At 36.4% G+C, this 25,597-nt stretch overlaps 1 protein-coding gene across 18 annotated transcripts in view; it reads right to left on the reverse strand.

Annotated features, from left to right (window-relative positions):
• Nucleotides 1-25,597, reverse strand: part of RALGAPA1 (Ral GTPase activating protein catalytic subunit alpha 1) — a 131,425-nt gene that overhangs the window by 45,677 nt on the left and 60,151 nt on the right. For all 18 annotated transcript variants that reach the window (XM_048059643.2, XM_048059651.2, XM_048059644.2 and 15 more), the window contains 8 exons: nucleotides 25,232-25,357; nucleotides 24,491-24,549; nucleotides 20,086-20,194; nucleotides 12,661-12,771; nucleotides 11,643-11,711; nucleotides 9,668-9,802; nucleotides 9,014-9,197; nucleotides 1,298-2,162 (listed from right to left, as the gene is read on the reverse strand). In XM_048059643.2, the coding sequence (XP_047915600.2) occupies nucleotides 1,298-2,162; nucleotides 9,014-9,197; nucleotides 9,668-9,802; nucleotides 11,643-11,711; nucleotides 12,661-12,771; nucleotides 20,086-20,194; nucleotides 24,491-24,549; nucleotides 25,232-25,357 (1,658 nt within the window). The remainder of the gene's footprint in view (nucleotides 1-1,297; nucleotides 2,163-9,013; nucleotides 9,198-9,667; nucleotides 9,803-11,642; nucleotides 11,712-12,660; nucleotides 12,772-20,085; nucleotides 20,195-24,490; nucleotides 24,550-25,231; nucleotides 25,358-25,597) is intronic.

Below are 25,597 nucleotides of genomic sequence, written 5' to 3' on the forward strand. Positions count from 1 at the left end.
ACCTATTCGATCCAGCTGCAATCAATCTGCTCTCTACAGAAGAAGGGACAGAATTGCCTTTGATGCATATATAAGCTGCACACTTTACTAGGCCAAAATATTACGTGCTTAGTGACAAAAGACACTCCCGTAATCTACTGTTGTAGGGAGTTAGAGCATTAAACACTGAGCTTCTGCTCTTCTGAATTGCTGAAGAAAACAGAACACAGCTCAGTAGTCACCCAGCCAGCTGTAAACTATTTAAAGGAAAAAACAAAACAATATGTTACAGCCAGAAAGGCACTTCTAATTTTTAACAAAATTGCACTTAAGATGTTTCCCATAAAATACAGTGGAATGAATTTAAGAGCAGTAGTATTATTCAAAAACAGACTGCCTTGAGGAACTAAAGGCACAATTTTAAAGGGTTATAACACCAACATTTTTGAAGTAAAAAAAATTTTGATTCCAGTGGTATCTCAGTGACACGGGCTATTCTTTTTCTAAAAATACTCATTTTCCCTCATAGTAAGAACATATTTCAGTATCTCTAATACAAAATTTGACAGATATGGCAAAGGAAATTTTCAGAATGACCCTTAAATTCTATGATGCTAATATTTGTACATATCCACATGTACGTGCACATACATCTAAATACACCTAAACACAAATAATAACAATAATGTAAACAGAGATATTTACTTTCATAACTGAACGTGGCTCGTCTCCTGTTGTTCTAAACAATACGCAAACATTGCCAACGTCGAAATAAATAGTAGGGGACACGTCTTTCTAGTTAGCTAACAAGGAGGCAATGCTTTGAGGCTGCATGCAAGCATGCTCTTAGCAGGCAAAGCAGCAGGAAACTGTCCAGCAACACAATAGCTGAGAATATGACACTTTCAGAGTCTCATTCTGGCATAGAAATGTAATGATTTTTGCACAAATGTACAAGGGAAGCAAAGAAAGCAAAAAGATGTCTTGTCTACCTATGCTAGTACCCCTTAGTACAGCTGGTGAAAGGATTATTAGAAAAAATATCACTCCTCCAATTCTCCTTCCAAGACTATGAACATAAATAGCAATAAAAGCAACAGGCTTCTCTTTTCTGTCTCTATAAATGACAGGCTGAAATGCAGAAGAAAACTGCCATTTCCTCCTTAGTTGCACAACCCCTCTCTGCTTTTGTTGGCTGCCCAGGAGTATTTTTGGCTTGACCCATTCTATGAACAACCATTATTACACAGTAAGAGTACCACAATTCCTTAAAAAAAAAAAAAGTTATTAAACACCGAGTCCTGTCTTTTCATTTTACCTTTTATCCCAAGAATTCATTCCCAATATACTTAGAAGTAGCCTGCAGTAGTAAAATGCTGACTGGGGCTTTTGTGAGGTTGGCTCGTCCTGCTCCATAGCCCTCATATTTAAATCATTGAAATGTTTTTCAACAAACTCTTTCTCTTCTGTGTGCTGTTTCAGAATTGCATTAATGACATCATTCTCCTGCTTCTCTGAGATGCAGACTGGCTGAGGAGCAGGAATGTTGAGTGAGACACCAGTTCTCTGTAAGCATTCAGGGCTTGTAACACCTAAATACTGCAAGAGCTCATCAAGGGCATCTTCTTCATCCCTAATTGTATCCCATGTCGGTACAGTGTCTCTAAATTTCCTTTTTACTTGGAGTGTAATTCCATCCCTTGAAGCTATATCCTCCACGTGTTCAAAAGATGAAAGAGCATCTTCTGTTTTGTCTTGTTGAGACAGTGAAAGTGCAAAAGACGTCTGTTGTGATGATGCACACAAAGACGACGGTCCATACAAAATGGCCGAATCCCACGAGTATTTGCCAGACAGATCACGCACTATAATTCTGACATTTGAATTTGCAGATGCAAGTCCAGCAGATAGTCCTCCGCCAGGCATGTCGTCTTCTGCTTGGATTTGTATGCAAGACACCAAGGAAGTGTTGTTTAACACAAAGAACTGAAGGTTTGGGTTCTCAAAAAGTTCAGGAGAAAGTTCAGGACTTTCACTGTATGGATTGTCATTGTTTTCACACACTTGGCTAGTTAGCATAGCAGGACCTCCGCTCATAGGATAGTGGCCTAAGTGGTTGACTAGATGTGTTATCACAGTACGAGCAGCAACAGAAATTAATCCTTGTTGCATGTGGCTTTTCACTGTGAGAGAAAGAACACGGGTTTTAAAGTAAGAGTTCAGAAAACAACACTGAGATTTACTTATTTCTTTTGGTCTCTTCTTCCTCAGGAGATTTAAACAGAGGATGAGCACCACGAGCTTAGCATACAGCCAATGCAGTAATGGAAAATACACATTTTGACAAACATTGGTTTCATACATAAACAGCATGAAAAATCTCAACGTAGTTAAAGAAGCATCTTAATTATTTTACAGGCTCCTTACCATACCTTGGTAATCAGCGTGGTTTCTCTAAGACACACAATAGCAATTCTTATTCTAGTGAAAATAGATCTTAAATTGCTGATGAGCTAGAGATCATAATTACGTTGTAAGAAGACCATTCCCAACTGCAATGGATTTTTGTATTTATACACATCATTACACTGTGAAAAACAAAGGAACATAGATGCACAAAACCTCTAATCCATCTTAATTTCCCAGGGGAGCATATAGCTGCGGGTTAGGTTGAGAATAACACTGGATGATTTTAAAGTGCTAAATCAAAGACCAGGCTGTCTATACTGAACAAAAGCTAACATTAGCAAAATAATAAATAAATATATCTCACGCACACCCTAACTGCATTTAAAAAAGTTTCAAGCTGGAAAAACTTGGAGAGAGAAAGAGAAGCAAATTGTACCCATCTTATATGAAATTCATGCTGTGAAACGTAACAGTATTTCAATATGGCTTTGTGTTGTGGTTTAACCCGGCAGGCAGTAAAGTACCCCACAACCACTCCCTCCCTCCCTCACCCCACAGTGGAGGGATGAGGAGTGGAGGGATGGAGGAGAGAATCTGAAAAAGAGGGTAAAAACTCAGAGGTTGAGATCAAGACAGTTTGATAAGACAGAAAAGGAAAGGATAGTAATAATAATAATAATAACGATAAAAGAATATACAAAGCAAGTGGTGCACGATGCAGTTGCTCACCACCTGCCTAGAGATGCCCAGCCACTCCCCTAAGAGCAGCAGCACCCCCCCGGCCAACTCCCCCAGTTTTATTGCTCAGCACGAGGCCACAAGGTATGGGACATCCCTGTTGCCAGTCTGTGTCAGCTGTCCTGGCTCCCTCCCATTTTTTTGTTACCTAAAATCTATCAAATTAAAATATCCTGAAACACCTTTCTTCTTCATTCTTTCAGTATTTTTCATTTCTCATTCACTCAGTATTTACTGAGAAAATGTAACCTCTTGGATAAGTAAGAATAATTAGCTCATCTCCCTTTATACTGAATATTAATACACAAAAAAAACTAATGCTTAATAAACTAATGTCTTTTTGCAGTTTAAGGTCCAAATTTATTTTCCTAGAAAAACTGCAATTGGTTTAACTGGAAAAATAAAGGCCAATTTGTAATGCGTAATGACTGTTGTGACAGTTAATTAGTTTCTAAAGCACTGAATATTTTCTGCATCTGCAAAAGTAAACAAATAGTATATATTTCCTTTTTTTTTTTTTTCTCCCAAAGTTTGGGTAAAGCATGTAAGGGACATTTGGGAATCTGGCTCTTCCATACCTTTAGGGAGCACTAGATCTGAAGTGCCAAAAGGGAAACATCTCATCCTGTTAATAAATCCACTTAATTTCTATATTATTCTAAAACTCAGAAAATTTCAAATGTTTTGATTAAGTCCCTGAAAACAGATAAAAACAAATTAGATATACTATTTTTTATTATCTTGAATAATCAAAAAGCCTTCTTGAAGTTTAAAAATTAAGAAACATAAAAACATTCACTGAAGCTGAATTAAATGCCCAGATACTGATAGCATATGAGGAAATTAAGTTATAGTGCCATCTGCTGAAACATAAGAAGGAACTGTAAGCAAATGTATACAAGACAAAGAAAACAAGTTGGATGCTTGAAGAATAATTCATCTGTGTGGTACTAAGCAGCACCTGGACAGTGCAGATGCTGGCCACCTCTGTCAGCACATTTATGCCAAATGTTTACAACTTGTTACTGCACAGATAAGCACGATAATGCTTTTGCCAGGTTCCTAGGAACAGATGTGAGCTTCCCAGCTACCTGAAGTCTCACTGAATAGACTTTCTTCAGCGTGTTTCTGCTGAAACAACTAAAGAATGAGGGATTTAATAGTATGTAACTTATTACTATTGCTATTTTGTGTCAAACCCTAAAGATCTCAAACCATAGCACAGACGTATTGTGCCTACATGCATAAAGATACTGCTTTAGGAGCCTGAAGACATACAGAAAGACATACAAAAAGACAAAGAGTGGAACATCAAACTAAAATTTGGAAGGTCCATTCCCAGCCCTACCATAGTCTTTCGATGAAAATATTATTATCGAATTTAAATAAAAAATAAAAGAGCTGTAATATAAAACTCTAAGTGCCTCCATTAGAACATGAGAACAGTACTTCTCACTGCATCTCCTCAGAATATGTTAATGTTGATCACTTGATCCAAAAATGTCACACAAAACTTAAATCAGAACTATTAAGAGAAGCATACAAAAAAATAAACTGTAAGACATAGCCTGTTGTGTTGAAATAAAATAAAGCAGTCTCTATAAACATTTTTGCCACATAGCAAATTAGATTTTGGTGATGGTTTCCCTCATTAAAAAAGGAAACAAAACAAACAAATCAAAAACCAAACAATAATGCATTTGGAAAATATGAGAGTTTTAAATTAAATTCGTAACATGTAGGATACATTTAGGAATTTGTTCCTAGAAGCACATCTCCTCAACCAGGAACAACTGCATATTCAATATATTACGACTCTTAAAATGAATATCTAAACCATGCACTGTGTTTTGAAAGGGCAGCTCAAAACATGCAATAATGCAAGCCATCACAGCTTTACTACAGATTCTACCAACTAAGCCATGCTATTGCACATTAAAGAAGTCTAACTGGCTGCTTTGCCAACAGGTAATCCTAAGGAAACACATCTCTGCTCTCTTTACAGTGGTACAGTCTTTCACTTGGGCAATGCAATTTGCATGTGTATGTGATCACTTGGTAATTTGCTAGAAGCATGTTACATTTTTCTCAGTTCCTGAAATTACCACTTTTGTGGGAAGAATGAAAGTCCATCACCACTAATTTGTATCAGTGGCATGAATGGAGGATTCCTGAATTTCCTTAGGATGTGTTGTTAACTCTTTACTTCAACTTTGGTTGAACCGCTTCTAAACAACTACAGTTATGTAGTAGAAGGAAAAAGTAATGACTGAGGGTGGAATTAAACTCTCCTCATCCTTTTAGCTATCCAAAAGAATGATGCACCAGTACAGAGTGACTCATCTCAGTTAGAAGCACAAACTGGAGAAATGTGATGAATCATTCTCTGGAAACTCTTTTCCTCCATTACTTTTAGATGGAGCCTAAGAGAGTTCAGCTTAGCTTAGATATCTAAATTTTACATTAGTTTATGGAAGTCCTACTCCTTTCTGATTTTAAGCTACAGGTACAGAGAGAGCCCCTCTCTAGAATATCCGTCACAAAACACAAATCTGGATGCACCACGTATAGGCTTGTTTTTTAAAATGTGTACTTTTTGTCTCCTTTCAGTAAAAAAGCAAACAGCAGCAAAGCCTTAAAAAAAGTGAAAGTACCTTATTTTTCTAATTTTTGAAGAAAAGCAAAGACTAAATTTACATCACATGGAGAACTTTTCTTCAGAAATTGAAACATGTTAGGAAAAATGATCAGTCTACACAAAACAGTTTAAAAATGTTTGAAGAAATGGCATATATAGGGTAAAATACTTGAAGTCAATAACTGATGCACCACTGTGTCTATGCAATGCAACTACTGCCTTTCCAATCACATCTACCTCTAACAGATGTGATCTATGAAGGACAGGATTTAAAGTGTTTTGCCTAGAGTTGCAAAGAGATTCCTGTAATATGCTATTTCCTTCCAACTAGACTCTATTCAATGGTCTGATTCTGCTATCTATTAATATTAGAAGATATATAGCACTTGCTTAACTCTACATATTTTCATGTAACCACCTTCCTTGTTTATACATGTGTTACAGAAAACAATTTTACTTTTTCGTAAATGTTTACATCATTTAATATAAACATTTTTAAAAATTTTTAAATGAGAGGCTCCATTTTAATTCTCCCTCATATATGCTCATGGTCCTTTAATGACAGGTAAAAGATCAGAAGTAGGTGAGCAGATCATGGCACTATATAACTAAACTGGACACTATAATGCTGTACTTCTTGGTGAAAGTATGCCTGTATCAGTGTGATACTGACTCTAGGCTAGTTAGGTGCAGCTAATCAGCATAGGCAGCACTTAATGACTGTACTGTAGCTAGAGGAAGCTGTTGTTGCTACTAGCTGGAGGATATGGTCATCTGGTAGACATGCTCTGTGATTCCTTAGATGTATTAAAGCACTTGCTGTCTGCAAATTCAGATGATGCAAGAAAAGCTGCTTATTGAAGTCTATTGTTAGCTGCTGAAAGTTCTTTCTGGTCTAAATATAACACTTTGATATACTTAACACAATTTCAAAATCATACTTTGTGCATCTTCTACTGCAATTGACTACTTTATTGGAAAACTATAGAAAGGAGGAAAAGACAGTTTCCCTGATAATTCTACCTAATGCCTTCCTTGCAAGAGACAGCATTTGGCAAGTTAACAAAACAAAGATGGGAATATTCCTTTTCTCTCCCCCCATTGCCTGTTTCCAGAGGATTTAAGAAATCTTTGTGCAGCTGTTTATTGGAGGGCTTGCTCCAACCTCTGAATAGATCCTGCCCCCATTATACAGCTGTACCACTGAAAGTCCTATAATTTCATGGTCTCATACCAATTTGTACTGGGGGTAAGTGTCCATAAAACTTGTGATGGATCTGATCTTGAGCAATGGGAGGCGTAACAGGGTACGAGAATCACAACCCTTAAACTGATAAAAAGCATCCTGTTTAGAATACTGTTGTTTCAGTACTTTCACTTTTGCTTGAGACCTAAGAAAAGAGTCTAACAATCCCCATCCTGCCTTTGTAAAACTTCCCTGATTTCCCTACTACTGCTGTCCTACCTGTTTCCATAATCTTCAAAAAGATATGACAGCACTTCTACTCTACTAAATAAGAAGCTGGCGAACTGCTCTACTGCTAGCTTGCACTAACTGACCCCCTTGTCTTGACTGAGTCCTAGACTGGTCGTTATCTACTGAATTTACTTGTCCAATTCCTTCAACAGTGCCAGAGATGCTGTGTGATCAGTTAAAAACTGCCAATTTTGTTCTCTGCCTGGCAATGTAGGCTAGAAATGCCAAGGTTGCAAGACCAGGGTTGCGTTATAATGCTGTCATTTGCCAATTAAATTTCACAACCTGACTTACAATTCCTGAGTTCTGAAACTTTAAAAACATACGGGTCTTCCTTAACTTATCTGGAGAGAGAGAAAAGGAACACCTGAAATTACTTTTATTTAGAAATTTAACAAGAAATCATAAAAGAACGGATCACGTAGGGAAATGCAAAATGAAGATATCGATGCTAAGGCTTTGTGCAACTGCATTCATTTAAAGAGAAATCTATTCAGGGTTGTCTTTTCAGATTGTCAGATTAAACAAGCCACACAGCATTTGCTGCAAACCCATAATTACAGATTATTACAGAATACAAAAGATGCCAGGCATAAAAAGCTACTACAATTCACTACACTGTAATAGAGCATGCGGTGGAAGTTAATTTTGGCAAATGCTTTAAATATTAGCTTTACATAATATGTATAGGTGAGACTGTAATTAGGACAGAATGAATCCTTCGAAGCCTCTTTCATTCTGACCCAGCAGATGATTACTTTTTACTAATAAGACCACAGCCATTTGACAAAAAGCCAACTATAGTACCTTGCTTCATTCTTCAGTAAATTTAATAATTACAGCTCCTCCTGCCAATAGTTCTCAAATCAGACTTGTTCAATCCAATACTGAGCTTATTAGGGGACAGCTCTATGTTTAGAATTCTTTGGCCAAAAAAGTACTTGAGGATGATGAAGCATGCCTTAGACAAGGGCACAATGATTAGTCATTTTCTCTACATAAAAAACAGCACGTAGTCACTACAGACCACAAAATCACCTGCTGTTAGCACACAGCTGCTACAAAGAGCTTCTGCATTTATCTGGTTCTTAATACCTTTAAGGAAGCCTAAATGGAACAACTTAATATGGAAGGAGAATAGCACTACACAGAGTTTCTGGTATCAGTATTAATCTCATCTTTTTCAATTTTCTTCCCAAAGTAGCCATCTGATATTTACTAGATACAGAAGAGTAGTATATATATTATACAGTGTATCTTAGTTTCTTATTTCTATTTTTGAGTTCTGAAGAAAATGCTAATTCTCAGTTCTCTTATGGTTCCAAATAGATGAGAGAAAATTTCTCTTCTAAAAGTGTAAATAGATCAACAACAAATTATGATGTTAAAAAAAAAAAGCTTATAATATTGCAATCTCAGATAAGAACAAAATCTGAAATATTTTTAGAAAAAGGAGTAAAATTAAGAAAAAAATAATTTACGGAAAGTAAACTCAAAAGCAACATTTATCCACGTTGCAATTCGTAACGCTTTTTGTTGATACAGAGCACAGAAGAATCTGTATCCAATTGATCTTCACACTGTTCAGAAGATATATATTTCAGTTAATTGAACAGTAATTGCTCAAAATTATGTTAGCTAATTCCATACTAATGGTCCTTACGTAGTGTCTAGTTAGAATTTAAAACTTATGCTTTAGACAAACACTTCAATAGTGGAAACCAAGATAAAAATCTTTTTGAAATAAAATGTATTTAGGCAATTTCACAAACCTTCAGTGACTGGCTGAAGTTTAGAAGAACGCTCAGAGTCTGGAGAATGCAGTGGTTCTGGTTCCTTCAAGCTTTCTAAATGCATAAAAGGATCGTAGTCCACACATGCCAAATCAGAAAGACTTAGAGGAAAATATTTGGGGTTGCTAAAACACTGAGAACCATAGACACATCCATGCAGAACCTAGAACAAAACCAGCATTTCATTACATTAATTACTGAAATTGCTATTTGATAGTTTTATAAGAAATTAAGTTTATTTTTATTTACGTTCTCAAATGAAGTTGTTGGAAGCATGTAGGTAGGATAAAATGAGGGAAAATTTTAGAGGCTTAATATTTACAGAAACAAACCCAGGTCTGCAAAGAAAACCACTAAAATTGTGTCTACACTGAAGTGGAATTTAACAGTATAGAAACATGAAACACGTTTTCCAACAAATCATTAAGCCACTTTTATTTGTAGATCTCCTGTCTCTCCTAATTACATACACTAGGTCTATGCTGTTGGAGGTTTTAATCCCATTCACTTAAAAAATACCCAAACAGAACAAATCTTTGTTCTGTGTACATAAAGACAGTAATTATAAATTAACACTTTTTACTTTGCTTATTGCCAATGGTATTCTCATTTACCAAGTAAAGAAACATGTACCTTATAGATACAATTAAGAACAGATCTCTCAGTCTTATCATTTTCTGCTCCTGTAGAGTGAAGAGGCTGCAGCAAGGTCTTTAATGGCAAGGCCATTATCCAATCCAACAGGCACAGAAGTAAGGAAACCACCAACTGCAACAAACACTTTCAATCATAAATCAGTTAAACCAGCACTCGTTACTTCACGGTTACCACTGTATTTCATTTCTCTGTTTTCTTTTCTTTTCTCAGTTTAGAGAACCTGTCAACCTTAGACAGAAATGGCAGGTCACACTTGTTTGAAAGCTGCTGTATGTTCAAAATGCTATAGCATGAGTGAAAATTTTAGCTACTGAGATATTGAACAAAGACCATCCATACAAGAGTTTATCATCATGGTAAGTCTGAGTAGCTACCGTGCTTAAGAAAACACCCATGATTTTTCAAAACTGGTCTGTAGGGTGCTGTTTACAAAATGACAGATTACACACGTACAAATTAAGGCTGACATACCATTCGGAATATAAATCTCCCTGTAAAGTGAATGAAGGATTACACGAAACTGAACTTACACAGCTGCATTTCTGCTTTATAAATAATACAGAATTTCCTTCACAACATGTCAATATTGCTATGCAGCATCAGGTATTATCTGACAGAAATCGAACTGCTTTCTCTATTGTAGGCTCCTCAGTCAGCAAAAGAACCAACTCCCTCTAGGGGATATTTGTAAAGACCGTAGAACATAATTAGATTAAGACAAACACACACGCCAAATTATTAATAACTTACCGGCTTCAAATAATTATTTTTAATTTTTAAAACTTAGCTGTGGAAGATGAACAATTCAGACAAATAGCTTAAGATTTTCTAAAATATTTTCCAAGTTAAATGAAAGTCTTTCAAAGAAAATCCACTTAAGTAATTTACTAATAAAAGACGTAAAAACGTCTTACTCATTTCACGTAATATATTACAACTTCGTCTCACAGAAGCACCATAAAATAAACCTAACAATGAAGGACTCTAAGTATTTTTTATTAAACAAATTTTTGAAAAGGCATTAGGACTAAGTTTGTCAAACTAAGCAAACCCATTTCTGATGCAGCATTTGACATAAAATGATCAGCTAGAGGTCATGGGGAAGCTTTTTCATTTTTGGGAAGCATCCTCAGTTGGAGAGGTGGTTAGCCTGATATATTGCTGTATCCTACAACAGCCACTGACTTGTCACAAGCAAAGAGGAGAGGTGAAATGGGGCTCTGGTGGCCAAAATGACCAATGGATGAATTGTAGCTCCCGTTGGAATGGGTGCTCCAGAACAACAGAGCTGCCAGTGCAAAACCGCACTGAAGTGTCCAAATTTAAATGACCACTGTGTCCCACAGCTCTTGGTCCCCCAGTCTAAGAGGAAAGCCAAATAACTCAGAAAAGATACAGCTTTCAGGAGACAGCAAATACTACTGTGAGTATCAGAGGGTTGAAGAAAGAGCCTGTCTTAACTAGGGGACTCAGGTGCCCTGAAAATATAAGAAGATGCAACTGTTTTGAAGGATGACAACAATCAAATTCATCTGAATATTACAGATGCAATCTTGCTCAAAAATGTACTTACAATGGAAAAAGTAAAAAACCATAACCTCATAAGTATTTTGAAATGTACTCCCTACAAGTTGAAAATATATTTTCACTATAAGACAATTTTGAAGAGTCTACATTACTTCTAAGTTCACTTAGCATAAGGAAAAAAGACATAAGATTTTCTAATTACTGAAAGCAATCTATTTCAATTAATTTTAAATGCGTATTTTCCTACAAAAACTTCAGAAATTCACTTGCACAGAGAATATTGCTGAAAGTCTGGGAAGACTATACTGTATTGTACTTTAAAAGCTGAATACCTGCTTTAAGGCACATCTTAAATTTTGTAACAAAACTCTGTCACACCTTTGCAGTAATATTAACACATTAAAAAGGAATGGAAAATGTTTACCCTCTTGTCCTGTTCATATGAGGAAGCTTCTGTACTGGGTAACAGATGAGTAATAGTTGCTATCAGAATCTGGGGAAAATACAGCATAGTTTCTTTACAAATATAATTAAAATATTTCAGTTTATATAATGAATTTTTAAGCAGGTAAATGTGATGCAATGCTAGATTCATGGTTAAATTCTTTTTAAGTTACTTTGAGACAAAGGATAGGGCCACTTTTTTTTTGTAAATAAAACCCTTCTAATTGAATTTCAAACAAGACACTAAAGGAAAATGTTATTCATGGCTGACATAGGTGCATTAGGGACAAAGAAATTACATAGCTACTCCAAATATTTAGGCAGGAAGATAACTTAATTCAACACACTTGTAGGGTGCAGTAAAGAGCCTGATGTATGGGACTATTTGAATTCCATTATTTCTTAGAAATACTAGAATTTGTAAACACTCTCCCTTCACCTATGACTCAATAACATTACTGCACAGGGGCAGAGAAATACTTCTTATACCTCTTAAGAAACTTCCACACAATTCCCTTTCTGGTTACCTGGGAGGTCTGTTGTTAAGACTCTCAGAGGCCATAGCCCAACTCCTTGTTATTTAAAGCGTATTCCATATATATACATACATATACATATATTTGCTTTATACTGACAAATTTCAATGGATATGCAGAATAGAATTGCAGATCCATATTTTAAGTAATCATTTTCTCACTAAACTTAAACATACATATTCACCCATATTTAATATAAATAACAGACTTAATTGACAATATGGCTCATGTAAATAACGACAAAGTTGTACTGGAGAAAAAAAGCATTATATAGTCATTTTACATGTTAACACTGGAGTTAGCAAGTGTTATGTGAACCCATACTGTTAATGTTTGTTAAGATTATATTTATATTGATTTTGTGAAACATACTTGCCAATATTCTGGTATTTTAATTTTAGTGAAATGCATTTTACTGTTAAATTTAAAAGAATAATAATAAAAAAATTAAAAATTACTTACTTGAATAATTCTTAAAGGTGAATCAGCTTGATACACTTGAAGTCTATGCACATAATGTATCAGCATGTTCAGCATACTGCAGGCAACTTGGGCTACTGTTTTATTGGGAAACTAGAAAAGAACACAGCACAGTAATGATATTATGTGATTTCATGTAATAGCATGCTAGTTGGTAAGCTGGTCAGGAATTCCAATGACAGGTTTATACATATAGCTCCTTATGTACCTATTTACAGGAAAAAAAACAATTAAATTTTACAAAATATAACAGGAACGATAGTCACAAATAAATGTTATCAGCTAACATCAAAGGTTTGGAACAGACAATTAGTGAGCTGCACACAACGAAGGAAAGGGGAGAGGAGTCTTCCAAGTTCAATGTCAGACTGGTTAGTATAGGACCATGAAACCAGAACAAACAAATTAATTTCTTAGTACCTGCATGATTATTAATGTTAACACATCACTGAAAAAAAACAAGGATCTGATTTTGCTATCAGAGGCCTTTATTGAGAACCAAGGTATGTGAACAGCCAAGTACCTGAAATGCAAGATGCAGTACTACCGAGAGCGAGACTGACTGTTCTGTGTTAGTGACTGCTGCGTACAGCACTTGTCTGAGTGGAACTGCGTGCACCCTGACTTCTACACTTAACTCCTGTTTTCTGTGTTGTCTTTTAAAGGTAGCACAATGTTGCTGCACTAGAGCCTGGTTTAAACAGTTCCTAAACTGCTTAAGTTAAGTTAACTGTGTGGGTTGAGGCAGACATGAATGAATTTATACAATCTAGCCTACAATCTCTAGTCTTGTGAGTGGATGTACACACTGCCATAGACTCCTAAGAGGGAAAACAAAGAAAAAGAAGAGACAGGGGTATATTTCGCTGAATTGTTAATACACAGGACATGTAACTGAGGCTTCTTCCTGTGTTATAGTTGCCTTCAAACACTAAGCGGTGCATCAAATAACGAAGTCAATTTTACAAGTGAATCTCATTCATCTAAGACATGAAAATCCTACAAATCTGAGCTAAAGATACACTCAAAATGGTTATTTTAGCACAGCAAAACTACAGATTTCAGAAGATGGCACAAAATTCATAGAATAAATTACATGTAATAGCCCCAAGCATATGGGGAAGGGAAGGATTTCAAATACATTCTTAATTTAAAAAAATGCTGTATCTTTGCTGAAAACAAGTATTCCAAATCATACTTCTGACGAATTGCAAATCACACAGAAAATACTTAGGCAATCCATGCTTTAATCAGGAAAAATCCTATTCTATTTCTTTGATGAGTGACTTTAGAATTCCTCCTTTCTTAAAAGACTAATAAGGTAGATTACTTGTTTTTATCTCACTTAGCAGTGAAACTATCACAGGTGTGTGTTGCAATGTGGCTAAGTGCCTACCTCCTAAGTCAGAATTATGTTGTAAAAATAGTTAGATCTACTTTCTCGGCTTCTTAGAATGTGTTCTTAATCAGTCCAGTGCTATTAATCTTTCAGAGATGGGTATATTTTACAAACCTATAGGAAAAAAAAAAAAGCTTTAAGAAAGCTGAAACACCTGGGCAGCAAAGCCTGAATGGAACATTAAGGATTGCAGAATAAAATTTTTGAATGGCAAAAATTTGAGGGTGAAAAATACACTGGAAGAAAACTCTACCCTGAGCAAGCTTCTTACAAAGCAGAGCTATCATGTTTTACATTTAAGGTCTTGAAAAGAAGACAAAAAGGTACAAGGATAAGCAAAAGTATGGAGTACCATGCTTTAACACTTTTTATTTAATATGCATAGAAGCATAAATAAAGACTGTGATTTGCTCTTATAAGACAGCCACGGAGTCAGAAAGTAGACAGGCTAGTTAATTCTTGTTCTGCCTTTCCCTTTTTCTCAGTGGTCACAGTTCCCTACTATTGCTGCTATTTAACCAAAACAGTGCAGACATCTTACATCCGCAAGCCTTCCCAGAGCTTGTGATAAGAACACCATTACTTTTTATTCCTCACAAAACAGCCTCTCTCCATTCTGTGAAGGTACATCATGCAAGCACAGTAAGCAGACTGCAGATTCTAATGTTCAACCCCAACAGGCAATAAAAAAAATTAAATAAAATTGAAAGTGCAACAATTTGATTACAGAACTTGAGATCAAATCCAGGTTGCTGGAAATATCCTTACAAGCGTGCAAGAAAACCCCAGAGTCACTGAAGAAGACAGAATGGGTGGTCAAGCCAGAGTATCTTCACGCAGAATGTCCAGATTAGTGAATTTAAGAAAAATTGCCTGAGAGAAACACCCAGAGACTTTTCAGAGACTTTGTACAGTCAGCTGTTGACTACATAAAAACTGAACATTTTCTTTTGTTTTTTTAAAAAAGAGGGTCATTAGGCTCTAAAATGAATTAAGTGAATGATTTCTAGTGGTGTTCCATGCAAATTATTTAATCTCTTTCTGTTCTCCGGTTGGAGAGAAAATATTTATTTTTTTTCTTTAAAGAAAAAGGGAACAATGCATTGGAGACTCATTTCGTAAGGCTGAAAGGTATAAAATAATGAATATGAATAAAATTAAAATCTTGTGCACTGAATTTTTCAAGACTTATGCATGGAAAGAGCACCAGGTATGAAGCTTTTAGCAATACAGGGATTGTCCCAAACAGATCAAACCCTTCATCTACTTCAGAAATCTGTCCCAGCACAGTCTACCAACCATGTTTCAAAAGAATACAAGGAAACTTCTGAACAGACAAATAGCTGTGTGTCCTGCAAGGACACTTTTCCTGAATCCAAGCAGCAGCACCAGGTTTATGTTCCATAGCAGGACAGTTCAACCCCTTGAATTCACACTGCTCTGTTCTGACTTCTTTCCAAGAGCCTTCAGAGCTGGCTAAAGGTGGCTGTGCAATTCAACAAACAATCCACCAGCCATTCTCCATCTCAGAAAGATGTTTAATAAAGCATAAGAATTTACTACTTTTATATTATTTTATATTTAGTAGTGTAATTGTGGATGTATTTTTTTAAGTTACTTGATGGGAATAAGAGAAGCTTCCAATGTCACTTTGCTTGATACCTTACTCTCAGGGTTTTTCTCAGAAGGGTAAGTCTTAATATACTTTTAATCTTCGCAAGGACCCATTAGTTTCTGGATGTTACATAAGTAGTTTAACATTGTCCAAACTTGCAAATAAACTATTTTAGTGCTCATTCAACTAAGCCTGTACAACACATTTTTGTGGTGTATCTGCAACACTTTTGAGAGGAGTATAATTTAATCATGAGATGCAGAGGTCTGGATGGCTGGTTAGGATCTTCTGAGCTCAGACGTCAGCAGAGGTTAACATAGCTACAGCAGTTATCACCACACTGCTGAGGGAAGTGTGGTGAGATTTGGAATGAGCTGCTCAATTGTAATTCTGACAATAACTTCTGTATTTCAGAAATAAGCATATAATCGTTGCTAACATTTATATTTAATATTTTTTGCTCAATTGTAATTATTAGTAAGTTGGACTAGCACTATAGATCTCTATCCATTCATTTCTCCTGAAAATGAGAAAATTCTTGGAGTTCAAATAGCTGACTACTTCAAAACGAAGAGATTGCTTAGGTAACAAATTAATTTGTTGTCCCATGATATATATTTAATCATTTCATGATTAAGTTCTATTGTGAGTTTATACCACTGCTCAAAACGGGAGAAAAGCCAGCATGCCCTGGATAAAAGTAGAAATATAAACACCTTTGTCTTCTCATTCAAGAAGTAATTTATATTTAATACAGACGAGATACAAACAATTGGTTTAATAAACACATCAAAGAAAAATAGGAGAAAACACTGTGAATGTCAGGATTAAATATATTTCAAAAATTTGATAAATTGTAGAAGTAAGATGATAACAGTGTCATTGGCTTAATACCAAATTTGCACAGGAACTTGATAAAATGAATTAGTTAAGGGATATTAAAAAGTGAGGGGAAAACCCTGGAAGAGAAAATTAGTAAAGCTGCAAAGCATGAATGTGATTTTGCAAAACGGGAAATTGCAATTTAGAGACTAATACTAAAAGCCCTGAAGCAATCCCTTTTAGAAGCAGACTCAAATCCTGCTTCACAGGATGTCATCGGCTGATTTTCTAAGATATTTTTCAGATTCCCTTTGCTGAAAAGAATAGTCAGCAACATCTGGCACAAGCTATGTATAACAGGTGTACACACAATTTTTATCAACACATATATACAGAAAGAGTATTTATTGAGTTTTGGTGTAAACAAGAAGCATGTAGAAAGCTTCTGAAAATAAACTTGGAAATATTTAATTTGAAGATACTGTTGATGAACATGCATGCAAGTCTGCAAAATGCTAGAAAATGTTTTTATTAATATTCTAATTATTCCATAAAATATGAACTAACAGGGAATGGAATTCAAAAAAGTAGGAAAGTAAAACCACTCGTTTAAGCAAAAAGACAAACAAAAAAGCCCCAAAACTCCAGCTTTTTAACAGAGATGATGAAAGAAAGCTGTTGATGTACTACTACCAACACACAGTCTCAAGACTAGACTTGAAATCCAGTGACACTAGTTTCAGAATAGCAAAAATTTGTCAGTTGCAAAAGACAACATCAAATCTATTCAGAAACATTTTATAGGCATTGCACCACAATGAACAAACTGTATGTGAGTAAGCTGCATTTCTAAGTGAGAATCACTGCATGCTAGCCATGTTCAACAGATTCAAACAAAACAGCTAATATCAAGCCAGTAAATTATTCAGATTTCAATAATGTAATGTGAAGGTGTTTGTGCAGAATGGCACAGTGACTACCAGAGACTGTAAAATTTTATCTTGCAAATTGTTTTCAGAACCAATGCATTGGGTTTAGGTGGCAAGGTGTTGGTAGCAGGGGGCAGCATGGTTGGCCACTGTGGGAAGACGTGAGGAGCTACTCCTTGTCATGCACAGCTGGTCCCAGGGCTGATATTCCCTGCAGCCTCTGGAGAGCACGCACTAGAGCAGGGGAAAAGGGTGAGAGAGAAGGAAAAGAGACACCCCTTCAACTTGTGCTGTTTGTTGTCTTGCTGATGGGACTGACTGTAACCTGCAGTGATAACTTGGAAGAGGAGGAGAAGAATTTGGAGTGAAGTTGAGTTTGGGAAACAGGGTAGGAAAGGCGTTTTACCTATGTATTTTAATGCTTTTGGCTTTTTTTTTTTCCCCTGACTAACCAAATTGGTAATTAAATATTTATTTTAATTGGCAGCAAATTCATTTCCCCAAGTTGAGAGTTCCCTGTTTTGCCTGCAACAGCAATTGATAAGTGATCTCCCTGTCCTTTGACATGCTTTGTTAAAACCTGGAAATTCATTTTTATAATAACCATAAAAACAGCTCCTCTCTACGTTCCACCAAAATTAGAGTTCTCATTATTCCCTTTCAATACGTAGTTTAATCACAGAAACTTTGATGCAAACTCTTGACCTCTCTTCAGATTCAGATTTTTTTAACAGGTCCTACATGATTCTGTCTGGTAACGAGCACAGAGAAGTATTTTACCACAGGAAATCAAACATCTTCCAGTGCTTCCATGCATGCGGCTTAAGTGCTCTACCTCCCTCTAAACATCTAGCAAGGCCCAAGAAGCGATACTAATGGGATTTTGTTGGTGGGGACAAGAGGACAGGTAAGCAAGAAGCATGAGAACCTTTGGGAAAATTCTGCTTGCCCTCAGCTTTTGTCACCTTTCCACTTTCTTCCCTGTCCCCCTCTTACACTGGATGCTCTGCTCTGTCAACCAAAGAGCACGAGGCATTAACTTGGCTTGGGACAGGTCTTTCGCATATGATGGCAGATGGCTCACAAAACTGGGATCCCTTCCAGTTTCCTCAGTTTCCTCTCTGCCCTGGCTTTTCTGTTTTGTAATGGGTCAGGAGACTGTACCATGGAGGGTTCAACAGTACTGTTCATCAGAGTTGGGGAACACAGGATACCAATTAGTGGGGAATGTGATTTCCCTGGGCACCCATGTCTAGTCTAGACAGAAGATCTCTAAATGTTGGAGCAGGAAAGACTCTGACACTTCTGCATTCCAGTGTCTTTATAGGGATCTATACTGAGTGCCCATGGCAATATTTTGGTAGTGGAGGTGCTATGGGGGGGGCTCTGTGAGAATAGGCTAGGGGCTGCCCAGACACAGCAGATCCCAGACAGGTCCACAACAGACCCACCCCAGGGCATGGTGGAGCCCACCACCAGCCAAGTGTGTGGCACCTCTGTGGAAACATACTTAAGAAAGGGCAAAAATGCCACCCTGGCAGACGGAAAGGAGGAGGGAAAAAAAAAAAGGAAAAAAAAAAAAAAAGAGAAACAACAGTGCAAACAGCAAGGTCAGAAAAGAAGGAAGGGAGATGATGGTTGAGGCACCAGAGCAGCCTGTGGGAAAGACCACACCAGAGTAGATATCCATATTGCAGCTTGTGGATGACACTACGCAGGAGCATTGGATATTTCCTGAAGGAACTGCAGACCATACAGAGCCCACGCTGGAGCAGATTTATCCTGAAGGACTGCAACCAGGGGAAGGACCTGCACTATGGAACTGTTATGGACTGACTGTAATCCCCTATCTTCTCTGTGTGGGGGGAATAGGTGGAGGTAAAGGAGCTGGGAATGAAGGAGTGAAGTTGAACCTGGGGAAAGGGGAAGGCAGTGGAAGGTGTTTTAATTTTTTTATCTTTGTTTCTCACTACACAAATTATTTTAACTGGCAATAAATTAAACAAATTTACCCCACGTTGAGTCTGTTTTGAGCATGACAGTAACTGGTAAGCAATCTCCCTGTCTTAATCTCAATCCACAAGCTTCTTCATCCTATTTTCTTCCCCTGTCCTATTGAGGAGGGGGAATGTGTGAGCAGCTGGGAGTTAGACCCTTAGAAAAGTTTAGCCCACCACAGAGTCCTAGATGTTTTGCAAGAAGTCAGCTAGTTACAAAGAGATACAGAAAGCCCTGATGGAACCTTGGATACAGGATGTGGGAAGAGGTATAGCTGGACAAAGTCAGACAAAACCAGTAGTGTTTTTGTTGAAACTTGAATTGCAAGGATTATTTATGAGAAGATGGGGTGATGGACTATTATATTCCCATGGGTAAAGGTCAAAGTGAAGTGGCTAATGATATACATTAAACAGAATCCACTATCTCATGTTCCAGCACACCATTTCCTCCAAACTTAAGTAAGAGTGAATTATAATACAGGTAATATTAAGAGTTTAGAAATCCACCGATTAAACTGAATTCATGCTTTTGTAAGAACTGTAAATGAGACTGTGAAGTAAGGATGCTAAAATGTCATCATGATTTTGAACAGGCAATGTATCTGTAAGATAATGTACATTGTAAAAGTGTTAGTCTCTCACCTTTAAAGAAACACAAATCACATTCAATGCTTCCTTAATCTGAGGATGATGGGATTCATGAACTAGCTCCTCACAGATCCAAATACCAAGACTGCAAAGAGCAACACATCTGCAAAACAGTGGTGGAGGATAAAGAGTTGAAAAACATGCTTCAAAAATATGCATAATTTTTATAATTCATGACATGCCCTGCTAAAACCTAAGAAATATTTTAATTACTAAAAGAACTAAACAAATACTTAAAATTCTGTAATTTCTAACTGTAAAAAAATGAGTAAGAAATCCCACCTACCCCTGTCAAGACACAAGAAAGGAAAAAGGACAAACTGGAAAATCTAAAAGCAATTAAGTACCACTGAATCACTATATGCTTTATGGATTCAAAATATTTTCTTATTTCTTTTAAATATTTTAATTTCTTAAATTAATATTTTGAATTAATATTTTATTTTTTAAAAGTATTTTCTTAAGCCGAAGGAAAAACTATGGTTGAAGATCCTTCCTCCCCAGTGTGAGAGTTTGTACATACTTCTTTAGAGTTTCTGGGACACAGATGGGAGAGGGGAAAGTTATTTGTCCATAGATATTTACATTTTTTTAGACTGGCAATAAACAAGGATGAATGGAAGAGGAGTAAATGAATGCTAGAGACTGTACATATTTTGATTAAATATTTAAAATAACATTTATCACTGTTTCTTTTAAAACAGTGATATAGAAGGAAATTGTAAAGTATATTTAGATAGCTGGGCTCAAAGAAGCAGACATGTATGAAAGTTGCTCAGAAATGTTAGGCTTAAGCAATCTCTGAATCATTTGTAATTATCTTAAAAAACTAAAGGAGAACCAGTTCCATGGAACTGGAAACGAATGCTTGAACTGGAAAGGAAATACTTTGTGTATCTTAAGAAAAGAGAGAAAGGTTAAATATGGACAATTATAATCTATCCAATTTTGATATGAAGAGATAAAAAATTACAAGTAAAATGAAAAAGAAAAAAAAAAGAAAATATGGTGGTAAGAAACAGACAAAGTTGACTTACTGAGAATAAATCACGTCAAACCAAACTATAATCTTCCTTTCACAGGCTACTTAGCTTAGTGAAAAAGGGTAAACAGCAAACGTAATTAGTCCCACATGACTATTTTTATAAGCATATAAAGAAAGGTCAGCCTACTGGAAACCACAGCAGCATAGGAGGCATGCAACTGATTGAAGAGCTGCACTCAAATAATTACCAATGATATAAAACCAAATTGATGGGTCATTTCAAAAGCCAACCATGAAGGAACTTACTGTGGGCCCAAGTGTAGTCAGTACTTTTACTAGTCACTTGAGTGATAAAATAAAGACTACAGAAATAAAACTAAAGATGTGAACAAGTTGAAGCAGGCTGCAAATATTCTGGAAACAGCTTCAGAATCCAAAATCATCTGTATAAAATTGGAGAGCAATCCAAAAATCAACAAGAAGAAAGCTAGTCATGGGAACAGCAAAACATTAGACCTGGGAAGGGAAAATCATATGCTGGAACAGAAAAAGAAACAGAAATATCTACGAAGATGTGTAGTACAAAAAACATTTCAAATCTACAAAGAATTGTTAAATTGCTAATAGGTTGCAAAAATACATCTTGGAATGAATTCTGTGCAACAATGAGGGTGTAGATAAGATGCTTGCTTTGTACACTGTTGCTGAAAGCACAATTGCAACACTGCCTCCATTTTGAATAATACAATTTAAGAATAAAGACAAGAATGAGGGAATTCAGAAGAAAAGTGACAAAAATGAGAAAGGTTTTTGGGAAATATTACATATGGAAGAAAAGTTGAAGAGCTCACTGACTCTAAATCACGATTAAGGAAGAAAACGATAAGAAATCTTCTGACATAGTTAGGCACTGGAGAGTTTAATTTCCAGTAAACAATTCTCTTATATACCAGTAATAAAAACTATCTAACATAGAAGTTAAATATTGGAAGTCTAAGATTTTTGTAATTTTCCTCTTTGAGAATATTTTCAGAAAGCTTTATGCAAACTACTACCAGAAATGTTTTAGATACACTTCTGTCTCAGAAAAGGAGGAGCTTATGGAAATGCTCATGGTCCCTTCCTAATCTACGCTTCTGCTGTTTCCACAACACGTGTTGTTTCAATACTTTTTGAACCAAAGAAAATAAGAGCAAAGCATGGATACAACAATAATCATAGTTTGTGTAAGCTGAATCAGAAAACAAACCTTTAGTATATAGAAGCGCAGGCAGTTCTAAGTCCATGTTACTAATTCAAAATTTTCTTCAGACTACTGAGAATCATTCTACATCTGATCATACACTGATTTGCAAAATATCCAGGAGTCTGTGAGGTTTCTACCAAGAACACCAGGGTAGCTATTGTTATTTTGAGTAGCCTCTGAAAAGCTGTGTAGTTGTGTGCCTACAATGTTGTGACTGAAGAGTCGCAGCCTTAACAGCACAAGAAGATGAAGAGATGAACACGTAGGTGATCAACCTAAGGCTTCTTTTTCAGACTGTCAGGAGTAGGAGAAGAATTTGATTAACACAGTTATTAATCTTTACAGACGGAGATCTAAGAGTAGAATGCATTTTCAGATAACTGACTCCCCTGAAGCTCAGTTGGGTCAAGTATGCAACGTAACGCAGGGCACTGAGCCTCTGTGGAAGAGATAAGGAATAGACCCATAGCTCGGGTAACAATAACAGCACTCAGATTTGCTAGAGATATACAAAGCTATGAACCTAAGCTCCATGAAACTTATCTGCTAGGAAACTATAAAGACAATTATGTCTCGACTAGTCACCGAGATGACATGGCAGAACTGTAATGCATATCCTGAATGTAACCTAAACTGTAACACAGGTGAACTCTGTACTGTTGTGTGAAGCAGATGGTATCAGAGAGATGATTCCCCAAAGAGACAGTGGATAAACTGCCCCTGAAGAGTGAGGCTGTCAGACTTCAAGAGCTGTGGAAACATCATTCTCCCCACAATGAAGACATACCCATCCCTCTTCCAGGAGAAGGAAAGGGGCACAGATATCCCAAAGAGACACTGGACATCTATTCCTTTTTAATCTTCGTTTAATGCCATTACATACAGTGCTCCAACTCTGCAGTTTGGGGGCAGGATCACTCAGCATTCTGAAAGGTCAGGCATGCACACGTGCCTCCTGTTCCTATATACAAACCCTCACAGTCAGACAGGATATAAGGACATGCAGAATGTTGCTTTTCTCCTCCCAGCCACACTGCCAGAACTGAAGTTGCCACAGAATAAGCAGTAATGTTCTGAACCATCTGAATTTAAAACACCTTTTTCAAAAGCAGAATGGAGAGTGTATCCTTTTCGAGCTCTTTTTTTTTTTTTTTAAAAAAAAAAAGAACATGAAAATTAAATTAAAATTATCTCAGGACATCCCTTCCCTTCCCTTCCCTTTCTTGTGTTGGGAGATATTACCAGCTCAAGTGAAGAACAGATAAATGGGCCAATAAAAACTGCTCTTGGTTTTCCAGCAAAACATTTTAAGGTGTTTAAGGTGCAATGAATATTTTTTTCTGTAACATTCTTCAGGCATGTGTTTCTCGTATTTTGCTTTTTTTTCAGCAAAAATCTATTAATTGATCACATATATGGACACTATCCAAATACACAAGGCACAAAGGTGTGCTCTTCCTTGGTAGGCATTACAGATTCCCACTCCAATCCCATATGCAGGACCCTGTAACTCTGGGGACTGGGAAGGAGGAGCAAAACACTAGGTAATTTAAGAAATGGTAAAGAAAAGTGGTAACTATCTTCTTTGAAGTTCTCTATTTGATGAATGTGCTTAGGCTTCAAGCATCACAGCAGTTGTTCCCAGTTTAATGCATAGCTCAATGTTATCTACTTCACTTCCGTACTGTAAAGAAGAACTCAAGTACCTTGGATTATTTCTGTTTCTCCATATAATGTGGTCTAATAAAAGATAACCATACCTCCTTCATAAATAATCTTGGCCTTAATCAAACTCAAAAGTGCCCCTTCTAGTGCAGAAAATTCCTGAGCTGAAAAACAGGTTAGCATGGGAGAGCATAAAGCTTACGCTCTTACTCATATTTACACCTTCTTCTATCATCCACTGTCAGAGAAAGGACTACTGTCAACCTCTGGTCTGACACATAATGTCTTTTGTTTTATTATCTCTATTTACAAACAAGTTTGAATTAACATGGTGGGTGACAGTTTTGATAGTGATGAAGAAAAACATGAATAAAATACATACAAAGTTTTACTTTACAGTCTCCAATATATTTTCTTCAAAACAATATTTATATATATATATATATATATATATATAGCTATTAATGTAGAAGCTCTTTTTGTACTTTTGTTTTCTGACCTACCGTGCAGGACCAGACGGTTCCTCTCTTGCTGAGCTTAACACAGTTTTAATTATGAGCTCCTAAAACAAAGATGAAAATACTCCTCTGTCACATGAAATCTTAGGAAATTAGAATTTTATTATAGCACACAGGCACGTAGCTTAGCTGAGTCCCTAGATTTATGGTCAGACAAACTGTTTGCTTGCTCCTACTCCAAGCTTCTCATCTGTCCCAAATGCTCATTATTGTGCTACCCCAAGAATATTCCACAGGTTACTGTCATAATTTCTGCTAATTAACTGTTCATCCAACATATTTTCATAATGTATCATGGGGGGGGGGGAAAAAAAAATCAAACAAAACAGACAAACAAAAAAATGATCTCCCTAAAGCTAGCTTCTGTGAATAGCCATGAAGGATATTACACAAAGTATCTACTGGTCACTTTGAGGTAGGTATTAAACAATCATATTCTTCCCAATCAAAACTATATTAATTAAAGAAGTCTTTGGAAGTATCTGCAGAAGAAATGATTACAGTGCCTTAAGAACAATGTCAGGAAGAATTCTGACTCAACTATCAGTACGTTTAGAAGTATAAAGTTTTACAAGATTTTTTGTAATCTTAAGCCTTATAATCTATTTGAAATGACGTGTGAAAAAATTTAGAATCTTAAAATTGTAGTTAATATTTCCTGGAACATCATCATATTAAAAATATACTTGGTGGTTGAATACTATCCACATATACTTAATTTCCTACCTTAACATCTGTAAACTGAGACACAGCAATGTCCGGAATGTTTGGGTGAAGAGCTGGTAGTTCATGATATAAATTGGGAAAACAGACAAGAGATCCTAAAAGAACTTGTGCTTCAACTCTTGGTGCCTAAAAGAAAAAAAAATGTGAGGAGTATTCTTACTGCAATCACAGGAAGGTGACATTTCTAGCTGCCTTAATAAAGAACAATGACTAGCACAGCTATCTCCTTTCTCCTTCTCCAAATTCTGCAAAGCTGAGTAAACTGAGACCATAGCCCCATGGATTGCTACTCATGCACACTCCCTGTTCCCATTTTCCAAGCTGGCCAAAGGGAACTGGAGGAATTGTTAGGACAACAGACAAATG

This window comes from Anser cygnoides, chromosome 5, assembly GCF_040182565.1.
Source record: "Anser cygnoides isolate HZ-2024a breed goose chromosome 5, Taihu_goose_T2T_genome, whole genome shotgun sequence".
Taxonomy (NCBI): Eukaryota; Metazoa; Chordata; class Aves; order Anseriformes; family Anatidae; genus Anser; species Anser cygnoides.